Source organism: Coturnix japonica, chromosome 1, assembly GCF_001577835.2.
Source record: "Coturnix japonica isolate 7356 chromosome 1, Coturnix japonica 2.1, whole genome shotgun sequence".
NCBI classification, from domain to species: domain Eukaryota; kingdom Metazoa; phylum Chordata; class Aves; order Galliformes; family Phasianidae; genus Coturnix; species Coturnix japonica.
Genome location: NC_029516.1, coordinates 154,612,786 through 154,638,420, shown reverse-complemented (window position 1 = coordinate 154,638,420; position 25,635 = coordinate 154,612,786). Strand labels below are relative to the sequence as shown.

General features: G+C 37.0%; 1 protein-coding gene across 2 annotated transcripts in view; it reads right to left on the bottom strand.

Moving 5' to 3' along the window:
- DCLK1 (doublecortin like kinase 1) overlaps window positions 1–25,635 on the bottom strand; it is a 228,443-nt gene that overhangs the window by 53,276 nt on the left and 149,532 nt on the right. The window contains exons 5-7 of one of the 2 annotated variants that reach the window (XM_015851966.1): window positions 21,899–22,015; window positions 10,847–10,941; window positions 185–5,074 (exon numbers count right to left, since the gene is read on the bottom strand). In XM_015851966.1, the coding sequence (XP_015707452.1) occupies window positions 5,018–5,074; window positions 10,847–10,941; window positions 21,899–22,015 (269 nt within the window). In that variant the 3' untranslated portion in view covers window positions 185–5,017. Of the gene's footprint in view, window positions 1–184; window positions 5,075–10,846; window positions 10,942–21,898; window positions 22,016–25,635 lie in introns of those variants that run through there. The other variant, XM_015851967.2, reaches the window with a different exon arrangement.

The following is a 25,635-nucleotide window of genomic DNA, read 5'->3' as shown; positions in this document are numbered from 1 at the left end:
AAAAAAGCACTGAATGAGTCTACCATTAAAAGGAACCCATCAGAATGCATGAATCCCATATGCTTAGTCTACGTGAACTGTCAGATGGACAATGCTGATCCAATATGAACGTGCAAAATCAAGGGTAAGTATTTTTTTAAAGCCTGTTAATCATGATTCCAAAATAAACTCACTGAGCAGTGTGTATTTTTTAAATATATTTATTACATCACTTACAATAATCTACAGTAATGTTAAATCTAGCGAAACAACAAATTGCAACCAGGATGACATGGTCAAATATGAAACACAAGTACAACACAGTATGATGAAACAATGGCACAAAAGTGAAGGTGACTTTCTTCAGCTGTTATTATATGAAATAAAACATTCATCGGCATTTATTTTTGTGAGTTTTACCATTTTGTTTTTTTTTTTCCTCACTGATTAATGACCAGCTATCTTTTTGGTTTCCTGCATCACATTGATACAAAATAAAAATAAAAATAAAAATGGTATATTTTCAAAAGCAAACATCCAAGCACTTTTCTTTAAAAAATAATAATAATTGTATGCATAACTTTGTAAAATCTTAAGCTTATGTTGGAAATGTGCCAATATTTACAAGGTCATAGTGCAACTAACAAAACAGAGAGACCTTAGCACAAACATTGGTAGCTCCTCTTTCACTACAGCTCAAATCCCAAAACACTGTATTGCAGGGCAAACCACAAACTATTTACCTCATTTAACATCAGACAACAAGTACACGCTGAAAACGATATACCTTTTTTCATACTTCACTGTTGAGGGCTAATTTAAGCAAATTTGAATATAATGAACATGCAGAAATACAGACACTTAAAATGCATACAAATGTGTATGCGTGCACTGCGTGTGTGTTTAACCCTTCCATAAACTGTGTGTACACAACCCATATATCTACATAGCCACTGGCTTTGGTGGGGAGATAGGGCACCCTAAAAATTAGGTGCATTATCAAACAGGCAAAACAAGCCAGCCCAAAGGTGTTACTATGGCAAACACATCTCTGAATGTCAGTTTTTGAGCAGAGGCATTTGCCCGGGAGGCATCACACTTATTTCAGAAGAGCGTGACAATCACTGCTCACTTTTATCAACTATAAAACCACTGCAGGCTGAGCAACATAAGGTTATTTTTCTCTTCGTCACTCAAGGGTTGCAAGATCTCATGCCATCACTAACAGATGAACTGAAAGTGAAGATTAAACTAAGAGCAATCTTGCAGTAGGCTGTATACCATTAACTTGATACAAGATAGCACAGACAACATTAATCCAAGCATTCATCAGGTGATGAGGTAATTTAGCACCGTAATGATTTTTTGTCCATTTAGTTTTCCACAGTTTTTGACAGAACTAGCAATTTGGGTTGATCAGATGTTCTCTTCTGTATGACTGTTAATTTGTTTTTACTTTTACAGTCCAAAAACATTTTCCACAATATACTGTACTACACAAAGTTCACATTGCCGGTTAAAATACAGAACTGTAAAGGCAAACGACATTTTTTTATTTCAAATGTTAAGCCAAAAATAACCTCAACCTATCTGTTCTTCAAGGAGATTTAATATGATGTATCCCTTCTTACAATACACATTTCATGTTCACAATATTGACTCCTCAGAGTTTTCATTTTACAGAGAGTGGAAATGGCTTGAAGGGAAAATATCCAAATATAATGCGCTGTCCCTGAATTATTTTAAAAACTGAAAAGCAATTTTCACAATGGATAGTGAATGTTAACCATCTCACTGATTTCAACAACAACAACAAAGCAACTAATATCGTACACTTTACACCGCAGAACAGTGCAGCTCACAAGGAGATAAAGGTCTGATCTTGTCTACATTTCATTTCAACTTTACAATGAATGTTTTGTCTGTATATATATACTTTGTGCATAAGGTCTTATCCTTCTCACCTTGAAGTCCATCACATTTTTGCCACCAGCTCAAAACAGACTGGAACCAAGCCCTTGTTTGTACATGAGATCTCTTAACATTGTTCAGAATTCCTAAGGAGAACTGCTCATTGTGGACAGATCGGTACAGCTTCATCGCCTTCGATAGAGCTGAAGCGATTCCCACCAGGGGAACATCTTCCCATCATATATTTTCCCCAAACATTTAATTCAAACAAGTCACAAATGTGACATAACTGTGCATCAATTTGAAAGATGTTAGTCTACATATTTGTGTGTGTGTGTGCACAGATGTACACAAACACACACACATTCTGTGCTTCACATATGAACTGTTTGTTGCATAAAAGAAAAAGAAAAGAGGTTACAAATAATCCAGAAAGTTGCAGAAAGCATTAGGGAAATAATCACAAGTATTCAGAAAGCTCAGAGGGAAGCAAAGCATTCACAAGCTATACAAGGCTCTTTAGCTACATCAAAATCACCTGATAATAGGCACAAATAATGCAGCGTACAGAGAACTATAAGAGGTTCAAACACTATAAAGTTACTTGAGCTATTCTGTTATTTAATGCAGCTGATAAAATCTAGGGACAAACTAAAACCTGTGCTGCTGCAAGCAGAACTACAGCATCATGAAACAATTTCAGTTTCACCAATAAACTGAAACCTCCTGGTCCTGCTCAAAAGAAACATTTCATTTCTGCTCATGTATAATGGGAATTACATTCCACACAAAAGGGATCTCAAAGCCTATAAACAGCGTACCTTTTCAATCTCTAAGGGACATTCATTCCTTAAATGAAATATTAATGATATGTATTGCCCCTGAATAGCCCCTTAATACAAGTCATATGTTGAAATGATTAAATGCAATGGACTAGAGTAGTCTTTGCAAGAGTCCTGATGGAAAACTTGCTATGATAACAATTACTGATATACGGCCCATTTTTCTTTTCCACAGCTAGGCAAAGCCGCGCCATTCCCATTTGCTGGCAATCTGGGCTCTTTACACAGAACAAACATTCTTAATAAACTGCCTTAAGCAGCAGTAGTCTGTAAGGACAAGGAGAGGAAAAATAAAATTCCCGGAATTTATTTTCTTTAAAGGAAAAAACAATTTGCAAAAAGTCAGTAAGCATTTTGTTCAGTCTAGTGGAGTTCTTCAAGCTTTTGGAAGCTGATCCCAATGCACCTCAACAGTAGGCAGGTTTCTTGGGATGAAGTAATACATTTTACTAAGACATTCCCTCATAATAGGCAAAAATGCAAGTAACTTCACAGCTGTGAATATTTCCAGGAGAACAGGACAGCCCTGTGTCGGAGTATGTGAGGGAGACTGTTCCCATTGCCGGTTTTAGATCTGAACTCTGAAGCAGGAATGGCAAAACATGCATTTCAAAATGGAATGATCTAACTGCTTCAGCAAACCAACCAGAGCAATGACTGTCTCTGCAGGTGATACTGGAATCAAGTATTGAAAACAGAGAAGGTAAGTTTTGTATTCTGCTGCCCTTTCATTTATCTTTATAAATATTCTCCGTAAAGAAAACAGAAATGATACAGTGAAGCCACAATGTCACATGGCATTTCCCAGATGCTGAATTTTATTATGAATTTTATTATTTCACTGTATTTATAAGTTGGCATGTGGCAGCTAACCACTTTTTTTTTTTTTTTCTAATAAGTACATTTTCATGCTTTCAAAATATATTAAATCATCGCTAAGTAGATCAAAAATATAATCTCTATAGATTTTTGTTGAGGATCAAAATAACACTAATTTCTAATTCTTAAATCATGAGTAATTAAGGTACTAACGGGAAACATGTAAAACAGTAAAAGTGTGTCATTACTACACTCTAGGCTTAAGTAAAATAGATAAATACTAACTTTAATATGCAACACACAATGAGAAATATTGCTATCATGTAAGCTAAAGTAGTTGACTAATTATCTTACGATAAAGCAGCAGAAAACAAATAGAATTAGTAGATATTTGTTAAGCATCTGGTTATAATGCATGACCTACTTAAACACTAAAGGAGTTTTGCATATTCATGCTGTACAAAATGACCACCTCTAGAAATGATGCAAACAGAGAAATTAGGTCAATAGGATGATTTACAGTACCACAATTGCTGTATGCTTCCATTTTAAAATAACATAAAACGTCTTCCTGCAGCAAATGAAGGACAGAAAATGTTCTTGTCCTTAACATAAGTGAAAATAATCACTAGTTTCTCAGGCAAAATGTGCTTTACCAAAAGGTGTCAGCATGTGTGCCACACTGTGCTGGTAGCTTGCAGGCCCACAGATTTCCTCTTTAGAATCGTGTCCACATTTACTTGCAACAGCAGAATGATCAGCATTAGCAGCCCTTGTAAGGGAAAACATTCACATTGCCTGTGACCACTCGTCTGCTTACACTCATCAAAATGTAAAGAGAACTTTAACACTGCTTTGAAAGCATCCACTTTCTGTTCTGTGGGCACGAAGGACTTCTTCCCCTTCTTTTCACATAGCCAAAAAGACTAAACTTGGAAGGGAATGAGACTGAAGTGTTCCAAATGTTTTCACTGGGAGCAGAGAGTGTGGCACAAGCAGCTTAATATGGCAGCTTTTTCTTTTCTGCATTTTACCCACTCACTGGTAAAAGCAAAGCATTCGTTAGCTGTTCATATCCAAATGAATAAAGTTACCTATGTTAAAAACAGAACATATAATCAGTACCTCAGATGCTAAAAAGAGTGCTATTCATAAATGTGCCCACTATGGATTTGTGCGTTATATTCACCTTATACAATCTTCACTGCTTACAGTGTGCATAATGCTGTTTTGTATTTGATGGACACATTCAATGGCTCATTCATTACAAATTCTTGCATTAAAATGCAGTGGAAAAGCCAAAAATACCCCCGCATGCTACAATTAACTTGGCCCGACATTTTTAATATTAAATATGCAAAACTCTTTTGTGTGATTCACTATCACTGTAAATTAGCAGCTATTCTCTTTAAAAATGTTAAACCTTCACCAAATCACAAACCATAAACATTGTTCCATTTTCTCTTTTACACTGAGTCTCCTACTGAATCCAAATCATCCGAGGAGAGTGGGCGATACAGGTCCTGTAAGATGAAGTGCAGTATACATTTGTTTATTGTGCTTGATTTGTTGCACTGCAACTGTTTTACAATCTTTTTGATACTGTGGACCGGAAGATCTTGTTTAACATAAAATACACATTTTCCATATAATCAGGTTTTGTTGTTTTTGTGGTTTTTTTTTTTTGTTTGTTTTTTTCTTATTTCCATACAGTTAATTTTTAATCTGCAAATAGATGGCTGGAGTTGTAATGTACAAAATATTCTGAGGCAATTATTTTTTCTTTTAATTCTTTCCTATTAAATGCTATTGAAGCCCCCCTCCCCCCCCCAAATAGACTCAATTTCTCTCAATTTCTCTATTTGCTGTTTTGTCCAAGTAGTAGGAAAGCAAATGCTTGCCTTCTATTACAAAGTAATCAAAACTTGCCCCCCACTGGTCATACAGCATGGCTCCAGAAGTATCTGAGGTTCAAATGCTAGAGCTGATCACTGCCCATTACTGACAATGGGATCTTTTCCACATTTGTGTGTGTGAGTAGAGACAGTATATGAAATCCCCCAGTCACTGGCTCTTTCTGACGGTAGCCAAGCAACCAGCTCATGACAGCAAAGAGAATCTGAGTGTACGGATCCACTTCAGTTTTCCAACACCCACTTTGAGCATCCTCTGACTGATCAGATTATCCTCAAACACTAGAGGTGCCAGGGGATGAAGCATCACCCTACTCAACCTACTTAGCACATGGAGCTTCTCTGAGGCACACAGTAGCACAGAATGGAGGAGAAGGTTGAACACAAGGCAGTATGGGCTAGAGTAATATTATTTTAGAGTGAATTCAGCCTAGCTGGTGAGGTGGAAAGGTGGAACAGCCATGTGACTGGCAGTCCTCTGCCTCTCCAGCACGGATACGCACTGCTGCCTTTAGGCTGTTTCTGGGATCCTTCACATACATACAGTACATGTTTACAAAGCGCAACAAAATGAATGCAAGACAAAACATTGGGAAGACCTGCAAGATACGAGAATGCATAGGAATGGGAAAGCTGATGGAGCCAGCCTTGGGTACTTTGTTCTTTTTTAATCCTGGGAGGAAAATAGAGAGGGAAAAAAATAATCCAAAAGCTGTTCTATGGAACAAAAGCTACCTAGAATGAATTCTTTTCAAATTTCCAATTTCCAAGTCTCTGCGTGATCTATGTAGATCTCTGCATGACATAAAGGGGATTTTAATTCCCTTGAATGGGTTTTAGTTCCCTGGAACACTTGTTCTGTATGGGCACATGTACATACAGTAAGCCACGTTAGAAAATCAAGACTTAAATAAATTTCTATTTTTGGTTGAACAATCTAGGGAAAAAAAAAGACTTTCAAACAGACAAGCCCATTGCAAACTAGTTAATGACTAAGACTTTTCTGCTCGTACATTTCTGGAGTTTCTAAGATACAGTACAGAAAAAAAAGTGATTTAATGGCAACAAGGCAAACTTTTGAATGTTGAATGACATCTTTTTAAGTGGCTGCTCACTTCTCTAGATTCCAAAAAAAAAAAAAAAAAAGAGGAAAAAAAAGAAAGAAAAGAAAAAGAAAAGGAAAAAAGCATTGAAAATTTACATAGAATTCATTTGTAAAACTGACTCTTAATATCTGGGGAATATCTTTGTGCTTACTTTCATAACTACATGGTTGTTTTCAAGAAAATCAGTGCATGAGTTTTCAGGATCGTATCTCCTGCCTTTCCAAATAGCTTCAAATACCTGAAGCATTTTAAAGAGTTCCTTTCTACAAGAACTTTTCTTTCCTGTACTTTATCAATGAGCTGATCTTCTAAGAAATATGAGGAAAATCTATTTATTATTTTGATTATAGAAATAAAAAGGCAAAACCTGCTGAATTAGTGTGATTTCTCGGACTCATAAAACTGAAAAAACCTTTATATAAATAACATTCAACTTCAATAAATAGGCAAGAGGTACCTCAAATCTCTTTTTTTTTTTTTTTTTTTTTTTTTTTTTTCATCCTGTAGGTTGTAGAACGAATGTTTAAAATAATGGCAAGCAACTGTGAAATCAGATATAAACTATAAAACCTCTCTGCTCTAGTTCAAATTCTAACACTGACTGCAAGACACTGGAACAGTAGACTCATAAACTATTAAAAAAGTGTATTAAATAGAAGGGGAAGGGGGCTGCTACTGCATGTATTTTTTACTGTGATTTTCATGTCATCATTTCGTAGTCTTAGCAATTAACTATACTTTGATGAGGCAAGAACTATAGCTATGTTCAGTTTGGTAGCTGTGTATACTTTAGCTGTCATAAATCTGAATTGGAAATATTTCCAGCCTATTTAGAGTACATAATAAATAATTTAAGACCAAGAATCTTAATTCCTTATTAAAAATCAAGAATTAAACTGTACGAAAGCACAACAGTTCATAGTGTGCAAGTTTAAATACTCAGAAGCTGAAAAACATAAAAGTTAACATGATCCCTGGTTCACTTTCAAGTCCTTGTATTACATTAATCTTTCAAATCTTGCCTTCATCGAATATAGACTGAATTTCAACAGAGATTATATACACAACTTTCACCGACTTCTGAATTTATAGAAACAACTCAGCCATATGCAAGTGAGAAAGGAAAAAACTTTTATCTTCTATGTGCTGGCTTTTGAGGGTGTAACATTTTATCGTTAGGGGTACAAGAGTAGCATTTTCGAGATCATAATAAACGTATCGCAGCAGCATTCTTGGCTTAATTTACAGCAATGGAAAGCTTTGTGTCAAAGGTCAGAATTTACTTCTTAAAAGGGTGTATAACAAAATGTCAGTAAGACGACTGATCCCTACTTTAAGTTGCCTAATGCATTCCAAAATTAAAAGGAGTATTTTCTTTAGAAAATTCTACCATCTGTACTATTTCTGTAGGTTTTTACTATTCACGGGGAGCAAACCCTTAGTCTGCAGAGTTACTTCAATTTCATCCCTTGGGATTCAAAAGCACGACTTCCTTCCTCTCACCTGTATTTCCCAGGCAAAACACTGACAGTCTGCCAAAAGACCTGAGCATTCTGAAGTACACAACTCCCTCACAACACTTGGATGGGGATGCCGAAGAGCTGATCTACTCCTTACACCAAAGGGAATCAGGCTGTGCTGGAGTAAACAGCCCCTACAGTCCATGCATCTGATGGCATGAGGGCACAGGCATTGAAACTGACTCAAACCACACAAGGAGAGAAAACAAATTACAGAGCTGAGCTAGCATTGCCAGGCCTCAGCATCTTATTCAGCTCTAAAGAAGCAGATTTCTTGAACTCCATGTCAAGAGGGAAACCCAGAATCCTCACCATAAACTTTAATGCCAGAACACAGGCCTAGTAGCCAATGCTCTTTTTTTGAGCACAGGGCAGTAAAACCTCACTTCCCAACACTGGGGGCAAGAAAGGCAGTGAGATCAGTCTCCTCTTCTATGATACCAAAACTTTGTTAAACTCCCAGGGAACAAATTTGCTTTGGCAGCTGGCTAGTCAGCCTGTGGTTGAACACAAAGCAAAATGCCCTGGGTTCAAACTTCATTTCTGTCGATATAAAACAAAAAATAACATGTCCACTAAAGAAAACTCTAACTGGTACATAGAAAAGATGACACTAAACCAAAACAGAATGCTATTCAGACTGCTAAGGAAAATTTAGATTAGTAAGCACTGTTTTTCATACAGCTGATTTAGTCACTGCAATACACATCATGACCTTTAATGACACATTCAGATGGTTTTGCATTGGACTTCCAGCTCATTCACTTCACAAGGTAAACATGAAAGAAGCAGATATAAATTCTCAGAGCAAGTGTAAAGCTCCCATCCCTTACTCCTCAGTACTTTCTTTTGTAAACTAAATAATACTACACCAACGTATTGTTATATGGCTGTATTTCATATTTCTGCAGCTACCATTTCTTGGTCTAGAATAAAGTCAGAAAAGCAAAGCTCAGAAAAACTCCCTGACTGAGGTAATTGGGACTGCATATGAATATCTGATAAGATAATTCAACTCTTTAGCAATATCCTATCTCTCCTGTAATTTATTTCCATACTTGTTTTTTGTACATTTAGCAAAGTGATTGTGTTACCACTACAGAGCCTTATCCATTCATAATACTGATCCTATTACACTTTCACATAGGTAACCTGCATAAAAAGAAGCCTATCTACCTCAGTCTTCACATCTGAAAGTCAGAAACCTTGTGGAAAAATGCACCCTGTGTCTGATGGTGCAAACCACATGGCTCTCACTCACACATCTACAAATGTTAACAGAAGAACATTTTTACAGTGTGGAGAAAGTAGCATCAGCAGTGGGAAGTAAGCTGTGGAAAGTTACTAATGAAAAGAGACAGTCTTACCGCAGATGAAAATCCACTGTACACTGATACCATCCATCTTAAGAGATTACTTTGCTAATGTGTAATTCATTTAGAACTTTGTTCCCTCTTCGGTGACTTATTAATGATTCATTAACAAGCCATGAGGTTAGGAGCAAATGGGCACAGAAGAAAACGTGTTTGAGAAGATTTCAGTACCCACTTGCTCATCTGCAACCTGCTTCTTTACTCTGTACCAGGAAACACACAACTACCTTGCGGTTTTAAGCTGCTCCTACTCTATACTGCAAGACCACAGAGTACTTCCTGCTCAGCTTCCAAACCAATAAGGAAGTCATGGCAGAAATCCATGGCAGTACTGAAGCCTGGGATAAGACATGAGCACGTGCGATCCCTCAGTTCCCTGGTATCCATGGAACAGAAAGAAGTGTACACAGGACAGAAAGAAGCTATGCCATGCTTCAGCTACTCCTGCTCTGGGTATTCAGGAAATCAGGTCTGCCCAAGCCTCCTAAGGTAAAGCAGTGTCTATTGTATATGCAATAACTTATTTAGAGAGAAACAAATAATCTTCACTTAAAAACTGAAAAGGCATAAAAAATCATGTGCTCAAACTGTGTTTATAAACAGAAGTCTGAGAAATAGAGCACTGCCTTAGGGAAGCTTTCATTGAGAACAGATCACAGTTTAGAAAATAGCAGAAGAGAAGATGCAGAGACATCTGTCCCATTCCTTCTGAACAAATACCAATAATTAAATCAGCATATGGAGCCTTTTGGGTTGAACAAGTAATATTCTATCAGGTCATCACAGCAGTAAAATACATACTACCATAATTCTGCATGTTTAGGTATGCTGTAGATTCTCTGTACAATGAAAAACAGTAGTGGGAAACTACAGCTGCTAACAACTCTGATCCGGCGAAGTGATTGATGAATCTTGTGCTGCCTTGGTACTCATAATATCTTCACTGCACGAGGCTATGTATCCCAGCTAAATCCCACAGTATATTCTTTTACCTTGGTTCAAAATCAAAGCTGTCTGTAGGTTTTGCAAGTTACATAACGTATGTGGCAAATACAGAAGAAAAAAGGTCTTTCACAACGAGTATTTCCTTTCAGTTGTGAAGTGTTTGGAAAAAGATATTAAAAACAAACAAAAAGTTTTGTGAAAAAAGGAGCAAGATATCCCCTACTTTCTCTTGATAATAAACCAAACCCCAGCGTACTTAGCATTTGGACAGACACACAACAGTTGTATCCCACTTAAGAATGTTGTACGAACACAACAAGGACTGTAAGCCAGGATCTTCCACCCTATGACTCTAAACAAAAGGTATTACTGGAGAGAAGGCTACATGAGAATGGCTGCGCTGGCCACTCTCAGAAATCAGTTTCCTTATTTCCTTACCCTCTGTTTCCGTAGGCTTCCTGGGCTGGTGGGAGATGGGCTTGGAGACTTCCCAGAGCGGGGAGTAGAAAGTTGGCTACCAGGGGTTCCATTCACTAAAATGACATTAAATTGAGAAAATAAATACAGAGCATTATTAAAAGAGAACAAATAGTTAAATCAAGATATCTCATTCAATCTCACTCTTTTTTTAACAGCTTAACTTCCCCCCCCCCCTCCAACCTCCCCTCCTTTTTAAACATAAAATAAGGTAATTCACAAAATAAATATTTCCTCAGAGTTTTGTCTCACTAAGCCCTTTTTCATACAGAATGCAAGCAAATAATGCATCTGAAAAGGCTGCTTAGTCAATGACTGAGAACACTATCATATTTTCTTCACCAATATTGTTCCTGCACTTGAAAGCAATGCATAGCAATGTGCTTTGTTAACTTTAGCAGATATTTACTGCACTTAAGCTTTTTCATTTTGTTTAGAGCTTCAAGTACAACCTGTCAAAGATAAAAAAGCAGTTCTGCTTTAAGGAACAGATCAACTGTTAGCTGTCCTTTAGCCATTTGAAGAGATTTTTCTATTACTACCTGACCCAAACATCACCTCAGACAACCCAGAAGGGCTTTCTAGGTGCAAATAAATTTGATGTAATATCTCAAGTCTAACATACATCACACCATCACTTTCTTAAATAAATAAGTTCCTTCAGACATGCCAGTGCTCATAACTGTAGAAGCATCTTTTCATGCATGTGACATTATCCATTAAATAAACAAAACAATACCAGCAGAGGACAGAACTCTACTACAAAGTAATCATTATCAATAATGTTCACAGTGAAGCACTGGTAGAAACACTAACAAGTATGTATCACACATCTATGTAAATATTCTCTGAGCAAGCAGCTGTTATATCACAGTCCAAAGCATCAGGAAAAATTAAAAAAAAAAAGAACCAACAATTAGACTCCTGGATTCTGAATCTTTGGAGAATATTTACATACTAGGATATCAACAAGGCATTTGACTTACCTTCTATGAGTTCTAGCATGGACAAAATCTGACTGTTTAACCTGACAACAGCAAGCAGCAGAATTCCTGCTATGTGCTAAGCCAAGCTGTAGCAAAACTGAGAAGCGACGGGATTAGTTAAGGATAGCTGAGGCTGCTCACAGAGTGAGCTGAAAGCGATGCAGGATTCATAAGCAGAAGCCTTTTCTGCGTAAGGCTGACGTCTTCAGAGCAGCAGTGGGAGGTGCAGGTGCTGTCTTAGGGCTACATCAAAGGTGTCAATTAAGCATAAAGCTGCTGCTTCACAACGCTGAGCCACCACAACCCCCACTCGCTTGCCATGGAGCCCCGAAAGCCTGAGCAATTTTATATGCTCTGTGCACTGAATCATAACGAGGTGCCTTTGGGGGCAACATACCAAATGACTCATCTGGAAATCAAAATGACAATAACTTGTAAAACCTTGGCTGACTGGCAATCTAGCAAATGCTAATTCCTTTGGATAATACGGTAGGTATTTCAAGTGGCTTTTTTCTTGTTTTTTACATAACACATTGCTCTCACTGGCTAACACCGGGCCCTTATACTATAAGGAAGAAACAGCTATACCTACTACACTATGTGGATCAATAAAATACAGCATGCTGAGTGATAAAGCACAACTACTAAACAGCGATAAAGTGCTATAAGCAATTATATCTCAACAAAATTCTGTATAAGGCACTGTTTAAGATAAAGGTGCGTTTTCTTTGTATGACCATATGAACAACAAGAAATAGCAACTGTGTTTACATAGAATGCCTTTATAGAAAACCACTGCAGTAATCTAGGCTACAAACTCCCTTTGTACAGAGGACAATGGTTTGTATATATCAGCACTGAATCAAACTTGTCCAAAGCACGTGTGGGGGAGTACATGCATATGGATGGACACATTCACTGAAGGTCATTTCGGCAAGAAAAATACACATAGCTCTAGCCAATAGTACAGACTATAACTAAAACTGAAGTTATTATCAGGACTTCTGAAAACAATTATGAAAAGGAAGACATAAAAAAAAAAAAGTTTTTTATAGTCACAAACTTTTAAAGTTTTAAAACGTTTCTTCTAAACAAATCTGTTATTATTTAAAAAACTTTTATTAAACTACTGCAGTTCACACAGAGCTAGATATCAAGACTGCTCAGTAGCAAGACTTCTGCTTTAACCTCAGCAGATTTTCTCAGGTTTAATTATTATTTTAGAGAAAATTTAAGACAACAGATATACTTTAATAAACTCCAATAACACCAGGAACAAGTTCCTGTTCCTTATGGATTGACTTCTCCATAATTTCCATCATTATTTTCTCCCAATCACTTATTTCCCGTTACTACCGTATATACTTGTTTATTTATTTTGTCTTAAGTAGAGATACTTGAAGCTACCAACTGAAACCAAACAAATAGATGCAATGGTGCATTTGACTCAGTGCATTTCACACACGTACCATGTTGGTGAGTATGTACTTTAGATGAAAAAAGAAAGCATTGCAAACTCTAAAAACTCTAAAAAACACTCACTTGTCATCACCAGATTGTCCAGAGTGCTCAGGCTAAGCTCCAACACGTTCCTCAAGAGTATATTTTTAAAATGAAAATGATGAAAGCTGTTGTGGTGGTGTTAGATGCCAGTAATGTGTGAAATCAAGAGGACAGTTAATGGATCGAGTCTTCAGGAGATTTGAATGTGCTCAATTTCTTCCTCATATCCAAAACACAAAGATGTGAAGTAATAAAAAGCACATCAGGGTTTTTGAGAACATACAAGGACTTCCCGTGAAAAGCTGTTTAGTAAACTCTAGAGCTGACAACTAGCTCTGGGGATATGGATGTTTTTACCAGTCATTGCTGTTGTAACATGAGTTGTATCATTCTGAAGCAACTGACTAAAACATCTGGTGAGCCATATACTAGAAGTATCCACTGCAGTGTAGACTTCTAAAGTCAAGCAAGATGAATCCAAACCCAAGCGCTTAGAGGACTGGAATATAATGGAAACTTAGCAAAATTCTCTCCATCTACCAATTTGGGTGGATTTTATATCAAGCACATAACTCCATTAAGTAAACTCTGATATCTAAAGGCCATACAGTTTCTACATTAGACTCAACCCGAAATGGGATTTGGGTGATGTGGAATCTAATTCCAGTTCTTTGTATGCTTCTGTGTTAACAACAGACATAACTCATGTCATCCCAACCATTTTTTTACTTAGGCTTCAACTTCTGACAGAATGAACTCCCAGCACACATCACATTGTCTGTCTTCTGGGTGCTCAATGAATGTGGGGATATAAGTTACTGTTACTCCTAATTTATTTAAAGGTTTAAGAGAGAGATCACAAACAGGAAATGGTAATTTCTCATAATTCCTCAGTCTACTGCAAGGGCTGTACTTTATTTAGTCACGTATAACTTGCTGGCTAAAAACCATTCTAGTTTCTGACAAATCATTATGTTGAATTTGCACACTGAGTTGATATTATGTATGGTGAAGCAAGAAGTGGTAGGACTGGTTGTGACCACCTTCCTCAACTCTATTTACAATCATGACATCAATCTCACATGTGCAGCTTATAATCAGATAACATGGCAGCAAATGTGAATAAAATCTGTAACATTTCTGTATTTTTGAACTGCTCAGAACTCTATTTCTAGGTTGAATGCTTTCTGGTTTGAAACTGCGTTCCTGTCCAGTATCTGCACTGCATTTTTCACTGACTGACTGATACAGTACATTCCTTCAGGGAACCATGATGTAGATAAAAACATATGAAATTGGTAAATCACTGTTGTGATTAATCATGTTCTTGAGTGAGGGAAGAGGTTTCTTGTCACTTTTATTCATAAAAAGGCAGGGGTCAGAAACATCAGCTCACCACACTGCCTTCCCATTGTCTCATGAAAAAGATTTATCCATTCAAAATTTCACAGGTGAAGTACATACTAGAAAGCTAAAATAATAATAAAATTATTGTGGCTGTTCTGAAAAAGCATATGCACAGTCTCAGCAGTTGTGAACTCCTCTGCTTACTGTCATCTCTTGATAACAGGGCAGCAACCTTATCACTTGCTTTTGCAGGATCTGGATACCCACAGAACACTGAAGCTGGATATTAATATCCACTGAGATAAATGAAAAGCAGCTTTTCATATGAAGATATTTATAAACTGGTGGAAATGCTGTAAATAAAAAGTACCTTGATAGCATTCCAATAAATAAGTCATCTTGATAGCGCATCTTTTTATTAAGTAATGAAAACAAAAAGTGAGAGAAGCTGAATTAAGCTATCAAGTGCCACTCTGATCAGCTGCCATTTCTGCTGCATTATATTAAAATCATATTGTCCCATAAAATTGCCCATTAATGTGTTAGCATTTGTAGATTATAAAATATATTGAGATTACTGTGTTTATGAAAGTGGTTTGCCAAACACAAAAGTGTGTGTGTGAAGAGGAAAAGGGAGGTTAAGAGTGGTGAAGGCTGTTTTGCAACCACAAAGCATTCATGACTAAGATGTACAACAGTCTAAACTGAAAAAAAAATGATTTACAGAAGTTACAACGTGTGTGTCATATTCAGCAACCGTTAACTAGAAGCTGGTGATGCCAGGTAACTACTTGACTTTGCCTCAGTTACACCTGTAGTTTCCCCTGTCCACTTAACCAAGAAGCTTTCTTTCAACAAGATTATGTAACTACAAGGTATTTAGGGAACAAGAACGTGGCATTTAATTCATTCTGCTTTTATATTCTATTTGTATACAACTTGTAATTTTATGTCTTCATTGCAGAAGGGAGAGATTATCCAGAGCGCCATTTTAAGCAAGTAGCCTCATTATTGCTTCTCAGTGAAGGCAAGGTTTTGCAGGTTTTACCTAAGTGATAAACTAGTTGGAATAAACACAGAATAATCAGTGCTGCATTTTTTTTAACTGGTGCTAAACTGCCCCTTGTACATTCAGTCCTTCCTAGCATTTATGTCAGAAGGCCACAACAATACAAAAAGAATCTCCCTCTCCCATAGTAGACAAGGACTAATACTTCCATAAAGAAGTTTTCAGTTCATCAGTAAATGAGAAAGGTCAGCAGAATTACAAAATGTCCAGACAAGAGGCTTGGCAGGTCCTCATACACACAGAGCGCACTGCTCTCCATGGGGTGATCACAACAATGGCATTGCTACTGCAACCAAAGTCAGTTACAGCCGAGCTACAAGCACCAGCATACACTGACACGACAGACATGCCCAAGACTTCAGATTACAAAAGCCATCTTTGAAAACATAGTTCCCTGGAACCCAATAACTTTCTGGTAGCCTCAGAAGGTGGCTAAGTAGTGCTTAATTTAAACAGCATCTACATGTATGTAAGATCTAAGCAAAATATCTCTTTTGAACTATTTTGCCTTACCGGAAAGACTAAGATTCCATCAGTCTGTGTGAATGGAATACCAACTCAAGGATGTTTCTTTATTATCATTTAACTTGTTCATCCTGTAAGAGTGTCTAACTAAATCTACTCCCCTTACTTTTGATTCTTATTATAAGCTATAAAATGAAAATATTACGTATTTTTAATGATTAGTATCAAATACCAATAGCATAAATAAAAAATTAAAAGGAAGCCAGGATCAAAGAAAAAATCATCTGGAAATCCCTGTGTTCATCGGATGACTCCATCACTCCCATGGGTTTGCACTCCTGGCTTCAGGAAAGTTTTGTTTCAGCATATTCATTACAAAATCTGTCTGCTGAGTATCTGTAATAGTGTGAATAAAAACATGTGACCCCACCAAAGAAAATACGATATGTCATGTTCCTTCCTTTGGGATCCAAAAGACCTTCTTGAGTCAGGTGGTAGAAGAAGGGCTGTTTCTGGGTAACAGCCTATGGATGAACAGTCAAACTAAATGAAAACATATCTTCTTACAAAGGAATGCATCTATTTTATTATATTTTTTATTTTTTTTAATAGATGAGGAAAGTAAAGTATAAGCATCTGCTCTAGAGAAGCTTTCAGTAAGATCCAATTTCTACATCCTGGAACACTTTTTTTTTTTTTTTTTTCTCTAGAGAACATCTACAGTTTTGATCAGCTTTAGTTTGATGTGTAACTTCACAAAGCCTTCAACCAGATGCAATTTTCATATAAAACACCCAGCCTGCCCTTCTTAATACAACCTACTCAAGACATTCTTCACAAACATTCCTTCTGTCAATTGGAACAGATATGTATAATGCAAGTTACTCTTGTAATAAACACTTGTCTCACAAAATAATAAAATTCTTGAAATAATTCTTGTTGGTACCACACTTGAGTCACTGTTACAAATAAGATTTAAGACATTTGAAATATTTTAGGTAATAGTTTGAGGGTAACAGGAGAAAGCACAGAGGGGATGAGAAGATAAAAAGAAGAAATTCTGAAGGAGGTGCTCAAACTGAAAAGTCATGCCTTTTGTTAAAAGCAAGTCCTCAAAACTACAGTTTGTATTTTGGTGGCTAGAATTCACCTGAACACAGTAACTTTCCTTTAATGTAATGGACTAAGGATACAATAATTCCAGCTCATGCTGCTCTTGATTTGATTAAAAATAATGATCATGAAGAAGAAAGCATTGCTTTCTTCGTATCTCTTACTTCTACACCTTCACTGAGGCTGCCACCAGTGGTGTTAATTAGTAGCTGGACGGAAGCCGACAGCTACTGAATTGCTGTCAGATGTTTATACTTTGCAGTCACTGGCAATGGTCTGATAGCTGGTCTCGCTGAAATTCAACATCTCTTTCATTATATCCTTTCCTGAGTAATATTTGATGCCAACAAAAAAACCCAAACATCAAAGTGTTTTACTGGCTTTAAGAAGATACCAAGACAATTAAATAGAAGCAGGATTATCTGTTGCATATGGAAGTAGACTTCAGCATTCTGCCCGCTTGTGAGGTGATGCTGCTGTTCCCTTCTTTATTCCCTGCTTCATTTTGCAATTCAGGCTGAAAGCATTTTGAAGCAGACAATACCTCAAATGCATTTGTAAAAAAACATAAAGCAATCCTCCTGCAGAGAGATTTCTGTCTTGTGGTACTGTTTTGAAACACTGTCAGACATAAACAAAAAACTGAACAAAACACATAATAATAAAGTCAGCCCTTAGCACAGATCTTAAAGGCTTGCACGTACTCTTTTAAGAAATAAAGTCTTCTGTGTTTTTACAGAAATAGAGGATTCAACTGCCCTCAGGAGCTGTGGAGGATACCAGGAAAATGTAAGCGTAGTAAGCATGTCGTGTTTAAAAACCAAAGGGAAAAAGCAAGACTGAAAGAAAGGTGAACATCACCTATCTAAAGGTTTACAATTCTCTTAAATATGTTGATCAATGGTGTAAAAGCAAACACTTTTTTCTGGGCTCATTTTAGGCTGATGACAAGAAAGGGTAAGGAGCGTGCATCTCCCATTCCCTTACTTGTCCTTCCATTCCCTTACCCTTCTTTAAAAGTCTGTTTTTCTTTGTTCTCAATTGCAAATTTGAACCTGCATTGCACTAAGTTTTGGTGCAGACTCAGGCACTACTAAGTGTCTCTCTCTGCAACCCTGCAGCCTGCACTCCACTTGTAGCTCTATCCTTTCTCCCCACACTGCCAGGGCTCTGTGTCGCTGAACCTGTAGGCTAGCATTTTCCTTGTTCTCATGTCCCATTCAGCATTGGGCTTTCAGGCTCACCACTTGATAGCTTTCAATTATCTCAGGCTCACCGAGGAGAAGGGACTCAGCATCTTTTGCCTGCCTCTGCACATAGCCAGGGAACACCAAGACAAGGTGAAACTGAAACAGGAGGCTCTACGCATTAGGTCTTACAAGCAAGATTTTCCCTAAAAGTCACTTGTAAGCATCTTCAAAGTATCAATTATGGTAAAAAGGTATTTCTCCAAACTACAGATGTGAAACTGACATACACATTAAAGACAACCAGACAACCAAAACACAAACCCCTTCAATTTCTGTGAACAATTTCAGAAATCATCATGACAAATATGGGCAACTTCATCACTCCATAACACTGTTTGCTCAGAACAAACACCTCGTGGACTTCACTGCATTTGGTTCAAGCCAAAGTTAAATTAGTTCACATCATTTACAACTCTGTGACAAACAGGGGAACAGTTCCTGAGAATGATGCTCAAGTACTTAAATCAAAGCAGTCTGCCTATATTTCCCAGCCTCACATCAATAATGTTGTACAAACAAACCCAACACAGTACCTTTGCTATCTTTAATAACGATGAATTCCTATTAGCTATTCTGTGATGGAAGGAAAAAAAAAAAAAAAAAAGTCTACCTACATTAAAAAGTATAGTATGTTAATACTATAGGTGTATATATGAGAGAATTGAGGGTAATACAATGATTTCCCTTCATTTTAGAATTTGGATTTTCCGATAAGGGCAAGAATTGATGACTGAACCAGGCATCTAACCATTTTCTGCAGCAACAATGTGCCAACTTTTACAACTGAAGCAAGAATTGACCAAGAGGAATCAGATTCTTCCTAATTAGCTCCTCATTTTTTCGTATGTAGCTCACAGCCTTTTTTTTTAAGGGTACAGTTTAAGGATACAATTGATAATGCTTTATGCCCAACCTATATCACTACTTTTCTCAACTTTCTGCCTTTTATGATACAAACCTTAACAAAGTTGATGACCCTGCACATAACAGGAGGGTTTAAACTAGATTATCATGATGGTCCTTTTCACATGTGGTCCTAGACCATTCTATGATTCTATGATTCCATGAAAACAATATGCTTTTGTTTTGGAATATATATATAGCCTATGATCAGAACAGCTGAGTTCTTCTCAACTATTTTTTATGTTTATATCTAATGAGAAAAAAATCTAAGACAGTAGTTTAAAGATGAACTAAAAGCAGTTTAAAAGCACAGAGTAAAAGACACGTATATAAACTTAGCAATAACAACCTGACAGCGAAAGTGTAAACTTATGTTTTATGTGCTGGTCATTTATTAGACTCTAATGGTGAGACATTTAATGTAAACAACATGGAAAAAAAATATCTGCTCCTATATGCTCCTGACAGTAATTGCTATATTCTGTTGCTGTTACACATACGTAATTCCAGTAAACAGGAAGTATTTTTAGGCCTACTGGATGGCAGAACAGTGAAATCTGTATGTTGTTTCCACTTCATGGGAGAAGTGGAATTTTGTTTTTTTCCTATTACCTAAGTGTCTGCACTTTCTTTACATTGTTCTTTTAATGCAGTGTCTAACATCAGGTATTTAAAATAAATTCACTGTTTGTTATTTATTATTTTTATGCTTATATTTATTTTATTTTAGTTATTTTTTTTCTCTCTGTAGGAGATTTAAAGTTTATTCATCTACACTACCCAGGTATGTTTAAGTAAAAACATCACTATTTAATATGTGGCCAAAGCCAGTAATGGATCAAGTAATCACCATGGAAAAAATATTGCTAGTCTCAAGACAGAAACATTTTTTATGCATAGTAGCACTGTTTTTCCAAACAAAAATGAACATATATATATCAATGTCCATAACATGTACCCACAAATTATTGGCGGACAGGGGCACTTGTAAGATCCACGGACCAAGTAGAACCTCTTTTGCTTAATTTTAATTTAATTTTGTTCCATCAAGCTGCAAATAACTGGAAGTATGTTTCAGAGGGAGTTAGTCTGTGTGCTTCTTTCTCCCAGATGATACTTCTTTCCATCACCTCTTTTCAGGCTTCTCTATTTCAGAAGTACTTAAGACGTGTGGGAGGCACACCGCCTCCCAGCCCGCCTACACATGGATCTACGCCTCTGTCTTATGTCGTGTTACCCTCACTTTCCTCCTTCCCTGATCATGAACACTTCTTTTCTCAGTCTACTCTTGTAAAAAATGTGGTTCCGCTTGGTTCACACTTCCCCTCCATAAAGCACCTAGGAGCTCCTTGGTGCCTGGACAGTTCTGATTGTCACCATCCTTTCCCCTAAGGACATTATTGTGCTGGATGCAGGTAAGAATCAGGTTCCAGTATGATGTTTACTTCCCTGCAGGCAGAATACTAAGGGCATGAAAGAGTGAGGTGACTTGCATGCAATTCTGTTTGCTTCTTAGAAAATCCATATTCACAAGTAGTACTGCAACTGCTGAACTGTGTCTACTTAACTGGCCCATACCAAGTATTATTTGTACTTATAAGTAATGATTTGTGCTAGCCTCATAACAGTCAAATTATCTAATGTACTTCTTTTGCTTATTTGCTTCGAAAAAGCTGTGGGGAGGAACTAGTCATAGACTGCTTACTAGGAGAACACAAATAAGTTCCTCCAGGCAGAATTACAACTTATTAGAGCTTTTGTTGATTCTCCTCACATTTGTACCACTGGCTTGTTCAGCCAACTCTGACTTGCTTCTTCCTCAGCTATCTTTTATCTTAAATTCACATCTGCATTTACTTTCTGTCTTTGTCCTTCTCCTCCTTTTCAATATGCTTAATGTCTTTAGTCTATTCCTTCCTCACTGCTGACTCCCTCAGAAACAAAATATGTAAAAAAAACCCTGAAATCTGCCATGTGCAGACACTGGCACTACACTGAGTGACTTGACTACTTTCTGAACTGTTTATTCAGTTCTTAGTAGAAATAATACTTTTTTTCTGTCAGTCTTTATCTACAAGAAACAAAATCATGCAAGAACAATGAAGGAAAATGAAAAGCAATGCAATGCTGGAGAATAATTTATAGAGTAGTAAAGAATATTTTTATATTGGAAGACATTTCATCTCATGAAACTGAGAGAATAAGTGAATTCTTACTATCAACTATTATATATATATATAATATATATATATTGTATATTATATATATATATATATATATATGTATAATATATATATATGTTGTATTTTAAGCACATTTTCAATGCATCAAAACAGACTGCTTGCTGTTTTTAGGAAGGAATTCTTGCTTGCTTTACCTGAGCTGGTAGAAGCAGGAGACTTGCTGCGTCGAGATGGACCTGGGCTCTTGGTGGTGCTCCTTCGTGAACTTGAAGCAATTTTGGTATAGGAAGTAGATTTCACCACTCGACATTCTAAAAGATAAAGAAATTGCATAAGTTAGCAATTAAGAAAGCCAGCAAGATTCTGAAACAGAAAGAGCATGAAAAGCACAAACATTTAGCCCACGCTTGTTTTCATTCATCTTAAGGAGTTTTACGGGAAAATATAAAATCTGTATAAATGGCTCCATTAAAATCCAAGTACAGTATGTACCACTCTTCAGACAAAGAACTGCTGCAGTAATCCAGACTTTCAGATACCATGGTTACTGCAGGTACTTAGGACAGCTTAATTTAAGAGTGCTGAGACAACACATGAAATTCATTTGTTTTTGAATATTTTGGCACAAATAATGCAGTGTTTTGGGTGTGTTTTTTTTTGTTTTGTTTTTTTTTTTTTGTAAATGATTTAGTTGCAGGGTAAGCATTTTTGTCAGCCTCGTAGTATCCTCTAGAACTGGAAGGCTGCATTTATATATCAAAATGTTAAGACTGTACAAGATGACGCAGGTGTCTGTCACTCATGAAAGGTTTGAAGAAAGTGAAGCAGGTTTGTTGCTCCTGCTTAATCCTCTGGTGAGCAACAGCCCACATTGTATAGCACACGCAATTCATCAAAGGTTGAGGGAAATGGCACTACTTGCTCATAAGAGACATCAGTAAAATCAGTGAAGAGGCGAAATTACCCTCCCACTTGAGAACACTGCAAGATGTTCAGGTTAGGGTTTATATACACCCACACAGCTCTGTAGGCATTCTTGCATTACGCCTGCAAAATGGTTCTTGGCCTGAGGATGAAAGAACTCGGTGTGCATAAAGCTGATGTCTTGCAGTCATAATGGATACTAAATTAATCACTAGACAAATTATACAGTCGGGACTAAAAAAAAAAATTCCACTTCTTAGCCAGTATACAATTAGAAGTCTGCAGCAATGTTTATACTGCATTCACCTCAAAATGTCAGTATACTTCACTTGTTTAAATATAAATAAATAGACATTTATTTCTGTATCAGACCTGTTCCCCATATTCTTCCCATGGATAAGTTTCTCAAAATAGGTTAAGAGAAATAAACACAATTTTTTCCTCCCTAGTAAGAAAATACTATGTGCAAGCCTGCACATTATTTAGTCTCCACAGACGATCAGTGAAGCCTGTAACATAGTTTGGACAGATTAGAGAACAAAGAAATAAAATTGAGCATAACTAATTAACTTAAATATCTCCACCAGTGAATGATGTCATGAAGTGTATTTCTCTTGGCTGCCCTAACTGCTTGTCTGTCGTCAAGCTGTTGAAGAAGATGGAAACAAGAACTGATGCATTACTGAAGGAACGTTGAGCACATCTGAGAGCAGAGGACCATAGAAAAGCCCTGGTCTTCCCAAAGAAGCTTTTCTCCCCAAACTCTTCCACTTTCCTAATGGCTAGTAGTAGTAGTAGTTAATTTCTTTCTGTTGACATTTTATGTGATTCATTCACTGCTAATCTCATTACAAATCAAGTGATGACTGGAAAAGGAGGAAAACATCTACTCTGTTGTAAGAGTTGATTATCAACTGAAAACAGCAGGAAATAGATGAAAGCTTTCATATAGACTCAAGTAGGCAACTACATCAGAAAACTTATGTGATGTACTTGCATAAATGGGCGCTTCAGAAATTGTCTATAAATTTCAAATGCAATCAGGTTCTTTACCTTGTTAACAAAGACTTAAAATGTCAAAACATCTAACAGCCAACTTCTTTGATTTTGGAAAACTAAGATGTTATCCTAATGTATGTCCCTATTCACAGGAATCAGTCAGGAAGGTAACTGAATATTCTAGGGGTCAATGAGCAAAAAGACTAAACTAACGTCATCTAGACAAACAAAAACCATCAGTCTATATTCACTTGCTTAGTAAAAAGAACCTATTTTTGTGAGGAAAATAGCCTGCTACTTAATGTAATATACCTTACTGTACATGAGGATTCCCTTTATTTTCATCATATGAAGAACATGGAATCTGCATCCTCTGCTTTCAATTCATGCTATAGGCTGCACTTTATCTTTCACCTTATTGCGATTATTAATACCTACTTATGTTTTGAATACCTTATAACCACCCAGAGTTGGAATGAGGTTAGAGATAAGATTCTGCATTCAAAGGTACGTTCCCAGTCACATTATTGGAAAGAAACAGGCAGAAGGTGTTGTGAAAAGTCAGAAGGTGTGTCTAAATGCACATCTAAGTTATTTTCCAATCCTACAAACAAAATCTTGTCTCAGCCAATATTCAAAATAGCACTTACTGTGCCCTGGTGGCGCAGTGGTAGGAATGCCGTGTTGTAACACCGGAGGGCCCGGGTTCAAATCCCCCCTGTGGCACAAGTGGTAGAAGTGCCGCTCTGCTACACAGGGCTCGAATCCCGGGGCTTGGATCTCTAAGGCCCCTTCCAACCCGCATGAGACTATTACCTATTATTACCTATTACTTACTTGGACCCAGCATGTTCAGAAATGTCAGTAATTAAGTGGGAAATGAAGATGTGTGCGAACTGAAAGACAAAGGCATTTTGTCACTGAGCACAAACGAACACAGGAGGTTCCTTGTGATTTTTTTTTTTTTTTTTTTTACTTTGAGGATGAATGAGCACTGAAAGAGGCCTCATCCAATGCTCTTTTCCACTGGAAGAAGCCCGGAGGCATAGCAAAATCTCCGTCCTTGGAGACACTCAAAAGTCATCCAGAAACAGTCCTGGAAAACCTTAATTTGTTGGACAAATTTGTTGTTACTCTGCTGCTTACTGCAGAAAGGTCTGAGCTCCCATGAACAATTTATTTATGTCATGATATTGTCACATCAAGATTGGAGAATTAAGTTTTACTTCAGGCAAAGACCTCAGTAAGGACAAAACCATGGCTTGCCTCCCCTAAGACATTACCATAATCTGCCTGTTGCTATAGGAAAACAATCTGTATATAAAGAAGGGAAAACAAAACAAAAAGGCATTGTTTCTAAAACCATATTTTCTACTCAGTATTTACACTGGCAAAGAAATAAACAATCTCTTCTCATCATCAGATATCTCTAGTAACTGTACAACAGGTGCTTGAAATGGATTTTTTTTTTCCTAAATTTCTTATGATTCCAAAACTACCAGAAATAGATCCAGACAGATGAGAGTTATGCTCCTTCTCACACTTGTGGGTATGCTCAGCCAAGAGAACACAATATTTTTCTATAGTATTTTCAGCGAGGGAAGAAAAGTTTTACAAAGCCCCAGTCCTTCCTCTCACTAGCAATGAAGATTAAAGCAACAAAATGATGATATCCATGGTAACATGAAGCAAAAGAAGGTCAATTTCAAGGTCCGATCACAGACTTTATTGCTTTCCAACTCAGTATATCAGATAAATAAGAATGTTTCTCCAGCCAAAACATCTTGCAATAAGATGTTCTGTTGTATAACTACAGACAGAGCAACAAAGTAGGAGAGGTTAACACAGAAAATCAGCACTGAGACTAACACACTGAAGTGCCTCTCTAGCAAGGAATATTAACATGGGCACCGGGGCATTTAAGTGGACTTTTAACAATAAAGTTGAGAAGAAACAGGAAATACCCCGGGGCTACTACTTGACATGACTGAGATACCTCAGGGCCAAG